The 13,798-nt window shown below is 42.8% G+C and overlaps 1 protein-coding gene across 1 annotated transcript in view; it reads left to right on the top strand.

The window, feature by feature from the left end:
* The window catches only part of mdn1 (midasin AAA ATPase 1), a 135,029-nt gene that overhangs the window by 119,293 nt on the left and 1,938 nt on the right, over positions 1 to 13,798 (top strand). The window contains 19 exon segments of the mRNA XM_034204527.1: positions 263 to 424; positions 997 to 1,134; positions 2,888 to 3,023; positions 3,150 to 3,325; positions 3,436 to 3,567; positions 5,324 to 5,474; positions 5,624 to 5,931; positions 6,010 to 6,051; positions 6,053 to 6,166; positions 6,318 to 6,419; positions 7,100 to 7,298; positions 7,919 to 8,092; positions 8,181 to 8,338; positions 9,413 to 9,502; positions 9,769 to 9,884; positions 10,306 to 10,480; positions 10,772 to 10,845; positions 12,883 to 12,997; positions 13,388 to 13,454. Coding sequence (XP_034060418.1) covers positions 263 to 424; positions 997 to 1,134; positions 2,888 to 3,023; positions 3,150 to 3,325; positions 3,436 to 3,567; positions 5,324 to 5,474; positions 5,624 to 5,931; positions 6,010 to 6,051; positions 6,053 to 6,166; positions 6,318 to 6,419; positions 7,100 to 7,298; positions 7,919 to 8,092; positions 8,181 to 8,338; positions 9,413 to 9,502; positions 9,769 to 9,884; positions 10,306 to 10,480; positions 10,772 to 10,845; positions 12,883 to 12,997; positions 13,388 to 13,454 — 2,629 coding nt within the window.

Consider the following 13,798-nt stretch of genomic DNA (forward strand, 5'->3'; position numbering starts at 1 on the left):
TATGTATCTATATACAATATATGTGTGTTGCTACTAATGTTATTTTTAATCACTGTAATGAATGTTACTCTGTTATTACATAAAGGGGAGATAGTTTCTTTATAGATTGTCTATGTGTTTGAATTGTGAAGCACTTTGCACCTTTGTGTCTGAAAAGTGCTTCATAAATCAAGTTTGAGTTGATAATGGTGTGTGAGAAGCTTGTTTCATGTCAGAATGAGGCCTCTAGCTCAGTTGCACCTGTCCCTGTGTGTGTGTGCAGGAGGTGGACAGAGCGGTCAGGATGCTGGTGCAGCTGGAGCCGCTGCTGGGGGTGTACTCGGACACGGTGCGCTCCTACATGGCTGTGTGTCTGGGGGCTCACAGGAGCACCGGCAAGCTGCTGTCAGTGCTGGCCAACATCTTCAGCGAGCTCGCTCAGAAGGTAGGGGGCAACACCATCTCTCATTGAAATAGGGTTTGCTTTGTGGGTGTGTGCTTTACTCTAAGGTTTTGATTATTCACATACGTGAAATGTTTAACACTTTTACAAGAGCTTAATTTAGCCTCTTCATTTGATCTCAAAGTGCAATTATTTGATAGTGTTTAGATACTCCTCTGAATATATGGCTTTTTTACTGAGAATATTTATTTATATTGTTTTTATATTTGTATTTATTTTATTTGTATTTTATTTTTAAGAAATGTTGCTGCTGTGACAAAACAGTTCGTACCACAGCAAGGAAGTGAAAGCAGTTTGTTTTAATTTGAATACAAAAATAAATATATGTATATAAACAGTATATTTTTTTCAATTCCCAAAGAATAATCATGATAAATAACTGATATGTTAATATTGATGATGGCCATAGTCTTGCAGGATAGTGTGTATTCAGTCAGTACTCGTGTAGTTTCCCTTCACCTTACTTTAGCAATATTGCAGTGAGTGGTCATCTAAAATGCAGTCATGCAGTGACATAAGCAGTGACTCAATGTTTGTTGTGCCCCCCCCCTCAGGGTTTCTGCCTGCCTCAGGAGCTGATGGCTGGTGGAGATGGAGAAGGAGCCACGGAGTTCCACGAGAATGAGGGCGGAGGAATAGGAGAGGGAGAGGGCTCCAAAGACGTCAGCGACAAGATCGAGAATGAGGATCAGGTAACTTAACTTGTACATTTTCATAAAATAATCATGGTCAAGTAGATAGACGATATTTCTCACGATATTTTTCATGTCGGTTATTATGGTTATTTTTCAAGTTACTTAACAGTACAACCACCTACAAGGTAACACAAACTAAAATAAAAAGGAGTAACAGACCAAAATACCATTTCAAGCTGGTTTTAATTCTGCAGTGAATCCCTGAATGAACAATTCAACAGGAATTTTGATATGGCTTCCTCAGTGTTCAAGTGGTAGGCCTACACTCTACACAACAAATGTCAACACTGGTTTCTTCACCAAGTAAATTGCACTCTCTTGCTAAATAAAATAAAAAATATTCAAGGCACAGTTTCTCAGTATAAAAATGCACTTTCTGTTTTAGCACTAGCAGTGATGTAACATCAATAAACATGAAAAGGAGAGTAAAACATCAATGAGGAAAAGTCAGTGCCAAACAATTCAAATGTAAACTTTAGACTTGAAGTGCAATCAAAGACTTTAACATAACTGAACATCTGTTTAAAAAGGGAAAAACAATATAAATACCTTATTGATCAAATATAAGCCAACAGAATCAACCAAGACAATAAATGAAGTGCAATACTGTCTGAATCCTGACTAGACAGCTTGGTTTTTACTGACCGTTATCAGTATGTAGTTACTTCGGCATCATTTTGAAACGTGTATTACAATTAAATCACGGTAAAATAGGTTAATTTTGGTTTCCACCACAGTATTTACATGGATATAAGCCCCGCCCCCTCTCCAGCGCGTCCTGTTTGAATGACAGGAGTAAACACAGCTGACAGCCGCGGTGAAACTCCAGCGGTTAGGGTGAGAATATTCGCATTGCGTCCGTTGTGAACGCAGCTTAACGCAGTTCAGAAACCACTGTTCTGACGCTTTTAAAGCAACTTCGAGATTTTAACAGTATCAGGGGCACGCAGGCCATGGTGGCCGTAGGACTTACAATTATTTTCGGGGCTTCACGGCCAGACCGGCCGTCATGGCCGCCGTGAAAATCCTACCCTGGTGCACTATCACGATAGATATGATATCTCTGAAAAGGCATATCGTGGAGACCTACAGTAATATCATCATATCGCCCACCCCTATGGTCAAATGTGACTTAATGCTTGTAGGAGCTTTCATCTTCTCTTGGTCTTAATTAGCTGAGCTTGTTCAGAACAAAAACTCACGTCAGCTGCTGAAGGCTGTGAGGTGCGCTTTGAATCTGGGAAAGGCTAGTGGCACTGGTACACTGAAAACAATGCTGCTCCAGAATAAAGTATAAAAACAAGGGGTTTTCACTTGTAACAAGTGAACATTTTCCTCAAGACTTTCTTGAAATAAGATCTTTTAATTAGCTGGGAAACCTAATTTTGAACTATTTGACCAGGATCAGGAAATGTTGTTACAAAATAAGCCAGAAATGCTCAAAAGTGTTCAAATATGCTCGGCAAGATTTCACGTTTTTGTAGTGTAACCTTTTTTTCTTTCAAAACCAATCTCTAACATGTATAGTAGCAATGACACACCAATGCTACGGCTGAGTAGAGCAGCCTGGTTTCATATTGCATTATAGGTCCTGTTCAACTGAGAAACATACAGACTATAGTAAAATAAATGAAGAGAGCTGAACACTTTGAAGAAGTTTAGACTATAAGTATTAATGAATGAGTCATTGATTACCATAAACCGCTGAATGTCAGTTTTTTATATATAAACCCAAATTGTTCTTCCCCAGGTGGAGGACACTCTGCAGGAGGGTCAGGAGAAGGAGGAGGAGCAGGATAAAGGGAATATCAAGGCGGAGGACAACGCCATCGAGATGTCAGATGACTTTGATGGCCAGATGCATGATGGGGATGAGAATGAAGCAGGTAACCTGAAGCGTCGTCTCTGGGTGAATCCTTTCAAGATGTGTCTCTTGACTTCCGCTTGCTGGCTACTTTAGGGACGGTTCAAGTCTAGTCTGAATGGATGATCATTTTCTTTATCCTTTGCAGGTGAAGATGAGGACTCGGGGAAAGAGGAGGACCAGGATCTGGATAAGAAGATGGGTGACCTGGGGGAAGGACAGACAGACACTCTGGATGAGAGGATGTGGGGGGATGATGATGATGATGAGGAGGAGGAGGAAGGAAGTGACAAGGAGGAAGAGTCCGGCCAGGGCATGGATGAGGTACAGAGTCCCCACCAGGCTGTAAAGCAGCAGTTTACATGAACTGATCCACCGGTCAAATGTTGAATGAAACCTTTGAAACCCGTGACTTCTCCTGTCCCTGTTCTCAGGGAGAATCTGAGATGGTTGCTAACGACGACAACTTGGATGCTGCAGACCCCAACAAAGACAAGAAGAAGCAGGACAAAGATGAGCAGATGGACGTGGAGGAGAAAGAAAAGATCAATGAACAAGGAGATGAGGTAGTCACAACCACAGACCCCCCCCCCCACTAACCCTTCATGTCTCTTAGTGTGCTTTATGTGTCACTTAGTTCTTTAAATTGTTGCTCCTAATTTTGAGCCATAGATGTGTACTTATTTGTCTTATGTGTATTCTATTATTACTCGGGATGTAACGATATACCGAATATCGCGGTATCGCGGTAAATAAACGTCCCAATACCGTCGTGAGACTGACAAAATCTACCGCGATTTTTTTGAATTTTTTTATTTAGTTTTAAACCTTTATTTAACCAGGTGGTCCCATTGAGATCATCGATCTCTTTTTCAAGAGAGACCTGTCCAACATGGCAGCAAGTAGGTTACAACATGAACATAAAACAACAGAACACAAAAGGACATCGTATTTACAGGGCTACATTTACACACCTAGAGACATTGACAAGTACCAACAGTATATTTATATCTCTGTCAATAAGCCTCACCTTCTTGGTAACAACTGTATTGTTTTTGAAGTGGTGGAGAGACAATGCACAGTTTGACCCACTGCTGTCACCCATGGCCAAAGCATATCTCTCCGTCCCACTGAGGTGGCGTTAGACTTTTTCGCTGTCCGTCATTTTGACAGACAGGATCGTAAAATGTCCGTCATAATCCCTTATTACCCGTCGGGTCTGAACAGTTCACGAGAGAGCACGCTCGTGAACTGTCAACGGGGGGGGGGGGCGGTGTTATGCCGTGTGTGCATGCACCTCGCGGGAGCGCACACAGCGTAAAGCAAAACCTCCCAGACATGTATTGATCTGTACGGTTTGGAAACTATATCATTTCCTTTTGGAGGGCATGCATAACACGGCATAACACCAGAACCTCGCTGCGGGGAAACGTTGGCGCTGTTCAGAGTTTGTTCTAATCTGTCAAAATGACAGACTGCTTTCAGATTTTTCCGTCATTGATAAATAAAATATTCGGTTAACGCGACCACTGCTGTCCCAGCAACATCAGTACCAAGCGAGAGTTTTTTCCAGAGCAGGGGATATTGTAAATGCCCAAACATCCCAGCTTATAAATACCTGGAAATGTGGACATTCTCATATTCCTAAAAACCTGTCTGATGGTGCTGAGTGAGTGACTTAGTGAGTTTGAGTTGAGTTACTTGAAAAACTAAAGTGAAACTTGATTTATTTGATTGCAGGGTCTGATTATTAAATGTCCTTGTTTATTTGTGAGGTGCAGTGGCACAAAGAAAATGCCTACTTTGTTTGGTAGTACTATAGGTACAAAAACACTGGTTTTCTTGTTCCAGTCTGTTACTGTCACTTTGTGTTTTACACTTTAAAATACTGCTATCCTACTAAAATGCTGTACAAATCAGATTTATTATGTAATAAAGAAACATTTTCAGAGTAAAACATGTTTTTATTGAAAAAAAATGTAATTTATTTTTTCTTTATTATTCAATATCGCGATAAATACTGTACCGTGGACTTGTTATCGCGATATTATCGTACTGTGAATTTTTGGTATCGTTACATCCCTAATTATTACAAATGTATGCTTTTCTCTCTTAAATAAGTGAGCTTATATTCTGTATCATTGCCTGCCTCCTTTTGAACCTGTCACGCCTCTTGTTGCTGTAACACTGTAAATGCCCCCTCTGGGACTAATGAAGTTATTCTGCTTCTGGTTCCCTTAAGATGGATCTTTTTCTTCCAGGATTGTTTTCAGATATTTCCAAAATGTCACAAATGATATCATACTTGTTTCTGATTCTCAGCGTGAGTTTGATGAGAATGAAGTGGACCCCTACCACGGTCAGCAGGACAAGAGGCCGGACCCCGAGGCCATGGATCTGCCTGAGGACCTGAACCTGGACCAGGATGAAGAGGCTGGAGGCGAGGGAGAGGAGGGAGAGGGCGAGGGGGAGGGTGAGTCAGGAACAGTTACTCTATGTGAAGGTGGCGGACCCCTTACTGTCCACCATGCTTAGTTAGACAGCCTATACGCCATCCACAGGTGTTCTGCTAAACTCTACCCTTATTTGAAATGCTTTAACACTTTGAATTGACCCGTTCAGAAGAGAATCCGTTTGACATTGATGAGAAGTCAACGGCCCTGGATGAGAAGGAGGAGGACGGACAGAAAGAGGGAGAGGAGGAAGGAGCTGAAAAGATGGAGGAGGAGCAGACAGAGCTGCCAGGAGAGGAAAAGGGTCAGGAGCCCAAGACTGAAGAGGAGGAGCAGGAGGGGGGAGGAGGAGAGAAGGCTGAGGGAGACGAAGAGTCTGCTGAGAAAAATGAAGAAGAAGAGGAGAAGGGGAAAGGAGAGGAGGCAGGAAGAGACGAAGATCTGAGTGTTCCAAATGACGAAGGACAAAAACCAAAGGTGTGTATGTCAACAAACTGATGGAGCTGCGTGACACTGAAGCCTCTGTTCCCTGTGTCACTGTGGTAATGCTTACAGGAGGAGGAGGAAGGAGCAGGGGAGGATGAGGAGCAGCCGGAGGTCAGCGGAGAGGAAGGAGCACAACACGGAGGGTCAGACCGGAGAGCAGAACGTCCAGAGCGACACGGCCGTGGAGCTGGGGGGGGAGGCCTCCGAGAGAGAGCAGGCCAAAGAGGTACTGACTGAGGGAGGGGGGGGTGGGTTAAGGCATCGGGTACTGTTATGTTTACTGGGGGATTGTTTGTCTGTTTTGTTCTTCTAATGTTTTCAGTCCACCAACCAGACTAACAGGGATAGAGTGTAAACATGTTTCTGTGTTGTGTTAGGAGCACGGGACTGGTTCTGCTGATGCCAGCCAATCAGAGGGCCACCAGTCCAAGCTGACAGCCAGGATGGCCTCACAGAAACAGACCCAGAACAAGACCCAGGTGAGACCATCTGGAGACCCCACTCTCCTCCCTCTGCTATTGTTTAGTTTTTATTGTTTTGTTGTTTTATTTTTGCACTTCAAGAAATGATAAAGTTACAGGGCGTACATAACACGATTAAATACAGTTCAAATGAAGATACAGTGGGAAACTAAATAACATGCTCAGCTCTGACAAAGAGGAGGAAAAAAGTATAGAAAAATAGAATTGTTTACAGATGTATCATTAACTCTCATAAGTATATCAATTGTCACATCTAACCACAGGGCTCTATTAACGTTGTATCTTGTATACCTCACCCGCTTTTACCCATCTCTTGTTTAATCTTTTTATTATTTTATACACTTCATTTACAAAATCCTTCCATTTTCATCATATTTTAACCAATTCCTTATTGATACTCTTATTAAAAGTAATAATTAAGAATCTATCATTTGTACTTCTTCTGGTGTTTTTCCAAATAGTGGGATAAGTATGTTTGTATGTATACAAATCCCCAAATGGCTGATATCTCTCTGATGAATATTTCCCGTAAGCCTCATAGAGCTTTATAAGGCCAACATATAGGAGTATGGTTTACATTCTGTACTGACTTTAGGTTTCTCTTCAAATATGGAGTTAGAATCTTTCAAGTAAATGTTTCTTTAGTGCATCATCAGTGTTTTTCTTTGCTGTTGCAGAGCTTCAAGAGGAAACCCGGTCAGGCGGACAACGAGCGCTCGACGGGCGACTACAACGAGCGAATCAACAAGCGGCTGCGCACGGTGGAGAGCAGCAAGGAGCGCAGCGAGGAGAGGAAGCAGAGCGACGCCCAGCAGGAGTCAGACCTGTACGAGCACATCCAGCAGGGGGAGAGCGCCTACGACACGCAGACATATGGTCAGTGACCACACACACACACACACACACACACACACACACACACACACACACACACACACACACACACACACACACACACACACACACACACACACACACACACAGTCAGTTCAAACAGAGAAATCATAGGAAACACATTTCATCTCGTTGATAAAGTTAAGGATTTTAACCACAATATACCCTGCATAAAGAGACAGTGGAAAGATTTAGACTGCTTTTCTATAAGTTATAAGAAAAAGGTATTTATTCTATGATTGTATTTATTTCAGAAGGTTTTGGTAAGAGGTAGAATTTAAGATAAACAGGACAAAAAGTACAACTCCAGGATAGAGACATTTGTACATACTTCAAAGGTGACGGTATGGATGCAGATTTAGACTAAAAAGGCAATCAAAACTAATTGTGTATTTAACAAATATTTTATCTGAAATATGAAACTGTATTTTTCTTTATTTGTTTGATGCAGTTCTTTATTACTTTATATTTCTACCACTGATGTGAGCTTTTTTGTTTACAAAATATTTGAGGTTCATATATAAATGTTCTTGGATGGGTAAATATCTTTTCATCAGTTCCTGTCCTGCTCTGTCATTTTATTTCATATTTGCTGTTTCCAGATGTTGCCAGTGCAGACCAGCAGAAAGCAGCAGGCCCTCATAAGGACCAGGACGAAGATCAGAACGATGAGGATGTTGCCATGGAAACAGATAAGCAGGAAGAGGATCTCCAGGCTGCTGAGGTCCAGGAGCTGAAGCCCGAGCAGCTGGACTCCACCAAGGCCTCCCAGAAAGGTGACACATTTAAGACGAAACATCTGTGATTTTCTTAGCAAATAGATGTATCTGTGTTAACCCCCCACCCCCTCTCCTTATCCTGCAGGTGCAGACAGTGGGGAGATGGAGGTGCAGAAGCAGGGAGAGGAGGATGATGAAGAGAGACAGAAGGACCGACAGAAACCCAGAGAAGAAGAGCGGGTAGACAGACGGACTGAATCCACGATTCACACGGTGCCCGAGCTGCTGATGGACACCATGCAGGTACACAAGCTCTCTAATGAGTCAGCATTTGACCACTTCCCTTCACTGCACTTCCCTGGTCTGGAAGTCAATAGGCGCGTTCACACCGGAGTACTTTCGCCGTACTTTTCCCGTTTAGTCCCGTTAGTACCCTTGATGTCGCGTTCACACCAAAAAGAGTACTTAGGGAACTTTTACCCCCATTTGTAGTGCCTGCTGAGAGGTGGGACCAAAAAAGTACTAATTTCTATTGGCTGGGCGAATTGCAAACCACGCCCCGTAAAACTCTGAAATGTTTTGTAGAGCCGCCATTTTATTATCCTCGCATTAGCATTATTAGCATTAGCATTAGCCCAGGGCACAAACGCAGACAACACAAAAGAAAACATGGGAGCGGTGGAGATGAGGAGGTGTCGGCGTTCTGGCGATTTACTCGAAGGCTTCAGTCGAAGCTGCTGGGACTCCCAGCAGCTTCGATGGTTGCTAATAAGTGTCTCATTTAGACTATTAAATGTCATCATGACAACAAATTATAATTAATGCAACCATGATGTAGTTTGTTTTTAGCATAGTGTTAGCGTTTACTTTTTCTGCCGTAATCTGAAATCCAATGGAAAAATCCCATCGACTTTTGTCAAGGGGGCCCTTGCTAATTTCAGGGTTGGGTTCATACTGAATTTCCCCATGGGGATTAATAAAGGTCCATCTTATCTTATACATGTTATCCCTTCACAGCTCTATTGCACTCTGTTGCACACAACTAGTCCAAATGTCTCAGCTCTGTGTTGTCCATCCATCCATCGGAGTCGGGTCGTGGGCTGGTATTTCCAGCAAATCACCTCAAACTTCCCTTTCCCTGTCCACATCAATCGACTCTCCCAGGCCAAGGTGCCCGAACCCAAAGGAGTTTGGGCACCTTGTAAGGTCAGAGTCCCTCCCCTCACTTTATTCCTAAGGGAAATGCCAGCCGCCCTCTGGAGACTTATATCCGCAATCTCGTTTTTCAGTCATCCCCCCTCCTTCAGCACTGTGTTGTAATGGTAAATAGTCAAATATAAAAAGCTTGCCCATTGAACTTTGTGTGTGTGTTTGCAGAAGGAAGAAAGGGACCCGGAGGAGATGAGGAGGGAGATGGAGCTGCAGCTGGAGGCCTGGCACCAGCTGGCTCCAGGCACTCAGGAGGAGGTGAGGCACAGTGCTTCCTGTAGAACATTACATACAGTATGTACAGGCTGTGAAAGGACTGTGCCTGCAAAATAATACTCATAACATTATTTAACATTTCTCCTCACAATCAGAATTCCTTTATTTGTCCCAAAAAGGGGACATTAACGTTGTTACTGCAAAGTAAAGATACAGACGAAGAAAATAGAACACTATTATATAAAAAGGCATGCACATAGTATTTAAAATGTGACTCTCAGACTGATGTGTTGTTGTCCGTGTTGCAGGAGAGTGCAGCAGCCTCCATGTGGCACCAGTACCAGACCCTGACCTCGGCTCTGTCCCAGCAGCTGTGTGAGCAGCTGCGCCTCATCCTGGAGCCCACGAAGGCCGCCAAACTCAAGTGAGCCCCCACACTCATCATCATAGTCTCCTAGCAATTAGGGAAGTGAAAGCAATAGCATTTGATTAATGTCCTCTCAAATAACTCCACAATTGCAATAAAAGGAGAAGGGGTAAGTTTGACTCCAAAGACCTCATGATAGGTCCTACAGAGGTGGGAGAAGTACTCAGATCTTGTACTTAAGTAGAAGTACCAGAATGTAGGAATACTGTTACAAGTAAAAGTCCGGCATTCAAAATGTTACTCAAGTAAAAGTATTAGCATCAAAATATACTAAAGTTGCATGGGGACCCCCCCCGGATACCTCTTTGACCCCCTGGGTTGTCTCCTGTCATGAAAGGCTCATGTTTATCAATGCTAATGCTGTGTTACATGCACAGCCTCACAGTGAAGTTAAAGGTCATGTGATGTGGCTCCACAGGGGGGACTACCGCACAGGGAAGCGTCTGAACATGAGGAAGGTGATCCCCTACATCGCCAGTCAGTTCCGGAAAGACAAGATCTGGCTGCGGAGGACGAAGCCCAGCAAGAGGGAGTACCAGATCTGCCTGGCCGTGGACGACTCCTCCAGCATGGTGGACAACCACTCCAAACAGGTGAGAGGACACGGGCTGCTGCTGGATGTCTGTGAGACGTCCACAGAGAGAGACACGGCTGAATCTGAATACTTCATCTATCACGGAGGAGTTGGATCTCCTGGTTCAGAACCATAGTGATGACATTGAGTTCAACATAGGGATTCATATATGCAAATAAACTTGTGTGTGTGTGTGTGTGTGTGTGTGTGTGTGTGTGTGTGTGTGTGTGTGTGTGTGTGTGTGTGTGTGTGTGTGTGTGTGTGTGTGTGTGTGTGTGTGTGTGTGTGTGTGTGTGTGTGTGTGTTGCAGCTGGCGTTTGAATCCCTGTCAGTGATCACCAACGCTCTCACTCTGCTGGAGGCGGGACAGGTGTCTGTGTGCAGGTAAGCCTCTGAGATACATTAAAGACAGACAATTCCATCAACTACAAACCTTTTGGGGAAATGTGCATGCTACTGAGACATTCTGGGTTATTCAAGACTCAAAGAATGCAACATTTGATATCCTTATTATATATATTATGATTGTGCAAATTGCCCAACATACTGTATGCAGGTTAGCATCCTGTAGTTTCTATGTGCTGGGGACCCGGACTATACATTTCTATCATCAAACGTTGGGGTCCTCCACATTTCAGGGTTCACAGTGCTGGCAAGTAGACTATTATCTAAGATGCTGTTAATAACAAGCAAGAAAGCAATAACAAGAAACTGGTGTAAGGCTGAGCCAGAACAAATGGCTTACTAACTTAGTGTGAGTTTGTTGATTATACAAACAAAACTCAATAAAAACTACAGTTTAAAAAACAAATACAGACAATAAGAAAATGTTGTGCCGATTTTAAGAAATGATCAATCTCAGAATAAATCAAACTAAAAGTATGAGTTTGAAATGCAGTGTTTGTGATTGTGTATTTAAAGGGACCTATCATGCAAAATGCACCTTTTGATGTCTTTTATACATGAACATGTGTCCCCGGTGTTTCAGGGAACTCACGCAGTGTCAGAAAACACAACCCTCTCTCTTTTCCTCCGTACCCAAATCTCTACAAACGGGGCTCCAACGGAGCTGATCCAGATTTGCGTCCGATATTACGCAATATCGGAATTGTGGGCGGGCTTTACACCCACGGCCCTATCAGAAACGTTGCTATCAGAAACAATGCCCGACTGTTTTGGAAGTAATATGTGACCCGCTGTATCGAAATCAGTCGGAAGTCGCAACGGCTCATTTCAAAATAAACGTGGATTTGCGTAAAAAAATAGTTTTTTGTGGTTCGGGCGTTTTGTTTGATTTGAAATAAACAAAGTCTTGGCTTTCAGAATATAAGACTTTTATTTCCAAAATCACACGATAAATACATTTTTGAAGTTTTTAAAAAAGGGAAGATGACAGCGCTCACTCGCAATCTGCTCTTCCGCAGCGCCGCCCCCCCCCCCTCCCTCCAGCTGACATTATGAATGTACGCATATAGTAATCATAGATAACACGGCAGGGTCCGTTACAGTTTGTTTTCATCTGATTTCAATTAAACAAAGTCTTGGCTTTCAGATTATATTAAACTTGTTTCGGCAAATTCAGCTAAATGCTGCCGTTATTAAATACCAACACAATACAAACACAATACACACAAACGCAAAAATACACATACACATACACACACACACGAGCTTCCCCCAGACCAGTAATCCAAACGAAAATATCTTCCCTCCGTAGTATTTTGATCATTTGCTAATAACCAATCAGATCGATGGATTCCAGAGAAGAGAAAACATTAGAGGCCTTTTTCTCAAAATGATGACTCGGTGACAGTCATTATATAATGTGACATATTTTGCTTAATATTCGGAGTACAAAAACATTCCTGATATCATTAGAAAGCTAGGAATCTCCTCTTTCCAACAGTGTATACAACTCAAAATGTGTCTTCGGGTCAATGCGACTGATTTCGATGGAGCAGGTCACATATGGTCTGTGTTTACAATAGCAGCATGCTAACACTCAGAGCTAATGCTGTACTGGAGAGAGTATGTGTGAAATAAAAAAGGAACTCACCTCACGAGAGAAAAAGCATTTGAGCTCCATACTGTTTCAGAAATAATCCTTGATGTGGTTTGGAACATGATATGGTATTTAATAACGGCAGCATTTAGCTGAATCTGCCGGGTAATTCTGAGCAGGCATTAGCCCCCCCTCCTCTTTCTAAGGACCCCGAACCTGCAGTTCTCTAACAGGCCTGAAACAGAGGAATATGAGGGATGTCTAAAATGCATGATCTGTTTGGTATTTTGAGCAAAACACATCATACACATGTTTTTATATTTGTTGTATATATCTGAGACCCATAATATATGCCTAAAAATAGCATGATAGGAGACCTTCAATGTGAAGCTCACATTCCCCGCCTGCTCCTTGTTCAGTTTTGGCGAGCAGGTGCAGCTGCTCCACCCGTTCCAGCAGCAGTTCAACGACCAGTCCGGAGCCCGCATCCTGCGCCTCTGCCAGTTCCAGCAGAAGAAGACCCGGATAGCACAGGTCCTCCTGATGTTTCATTCATAAATATTACGTTTTGAGTATGAAAGTGTGAAAGCACTATTCTGACCCATTTCTGTCAGATGTCCATAGTCTTTATGACTATAGTCATAACCATCAACACACAGTGCTATACATTACACAGATATAATCATAAGAAATCCAACGGATATCTTTCTTTAAATGTTTTGATGCTGCAAAGGAAATGAACAAGAAGGCGGTTTCTAATGTTGCCTTTACAGTATTCTCATTAGGCTTACATTCTCTGGCTTTAATCTGAATGTAATGTTGGAATGCTCCATTTAGTATGTCATTCGGTTTGGAGATAAGACCTCATTGATGCTGTTTAAGTGCGTCCCCTGCTGTCAGACTGACCCCTCCTCTCCTCTGCAGTTCTTGGACACCTCAACACAAATGTTCCTAGCAGCACGACAGCAGGTTCCTGGGTCTGTAAGCTCAGGTAAACACCCCCACTGCTTCATATGTAATTATCAAACTGGGAATCAATAATGATCTGCTGTGCGGTTTACCCTTTTCTGTGTCATTCGGGGAAATGAAAGTGTTGCTTTTCTCTGGAGGAACCATGACGGCGCAGAGTTAGATGTTAATGAATACACTGAACTGGTGTCGGACCTGGTTAATATGTTAGAGGAAGCACTTGTGCTTATACAGTAGAAGGAACCAATAGCACTTCAGATCCTTGTTGACACCTTCATTGAATGAGTAACACATTGTTTCTACAACCTGAGCCAAATGACTGATGTTGTTACGGTAATGTGAAAGTGTTCATGATGAATCATTAAC

Source organism: Gymnodraco acuticeps, unplaced genomic scaffold (genome assembly GCF_902827175.1).
Source record: "Gymnodraco acuticeps unplaced genomic scaffold, fGymAcu1.1, whole genome shotgun sequence".
NCBI lineage: Eukaryota > Metazoa > Chordata > Actinopteri > Perciformes > Bathydraconidae > Gymnodraco > Gymnodraco acuticeps.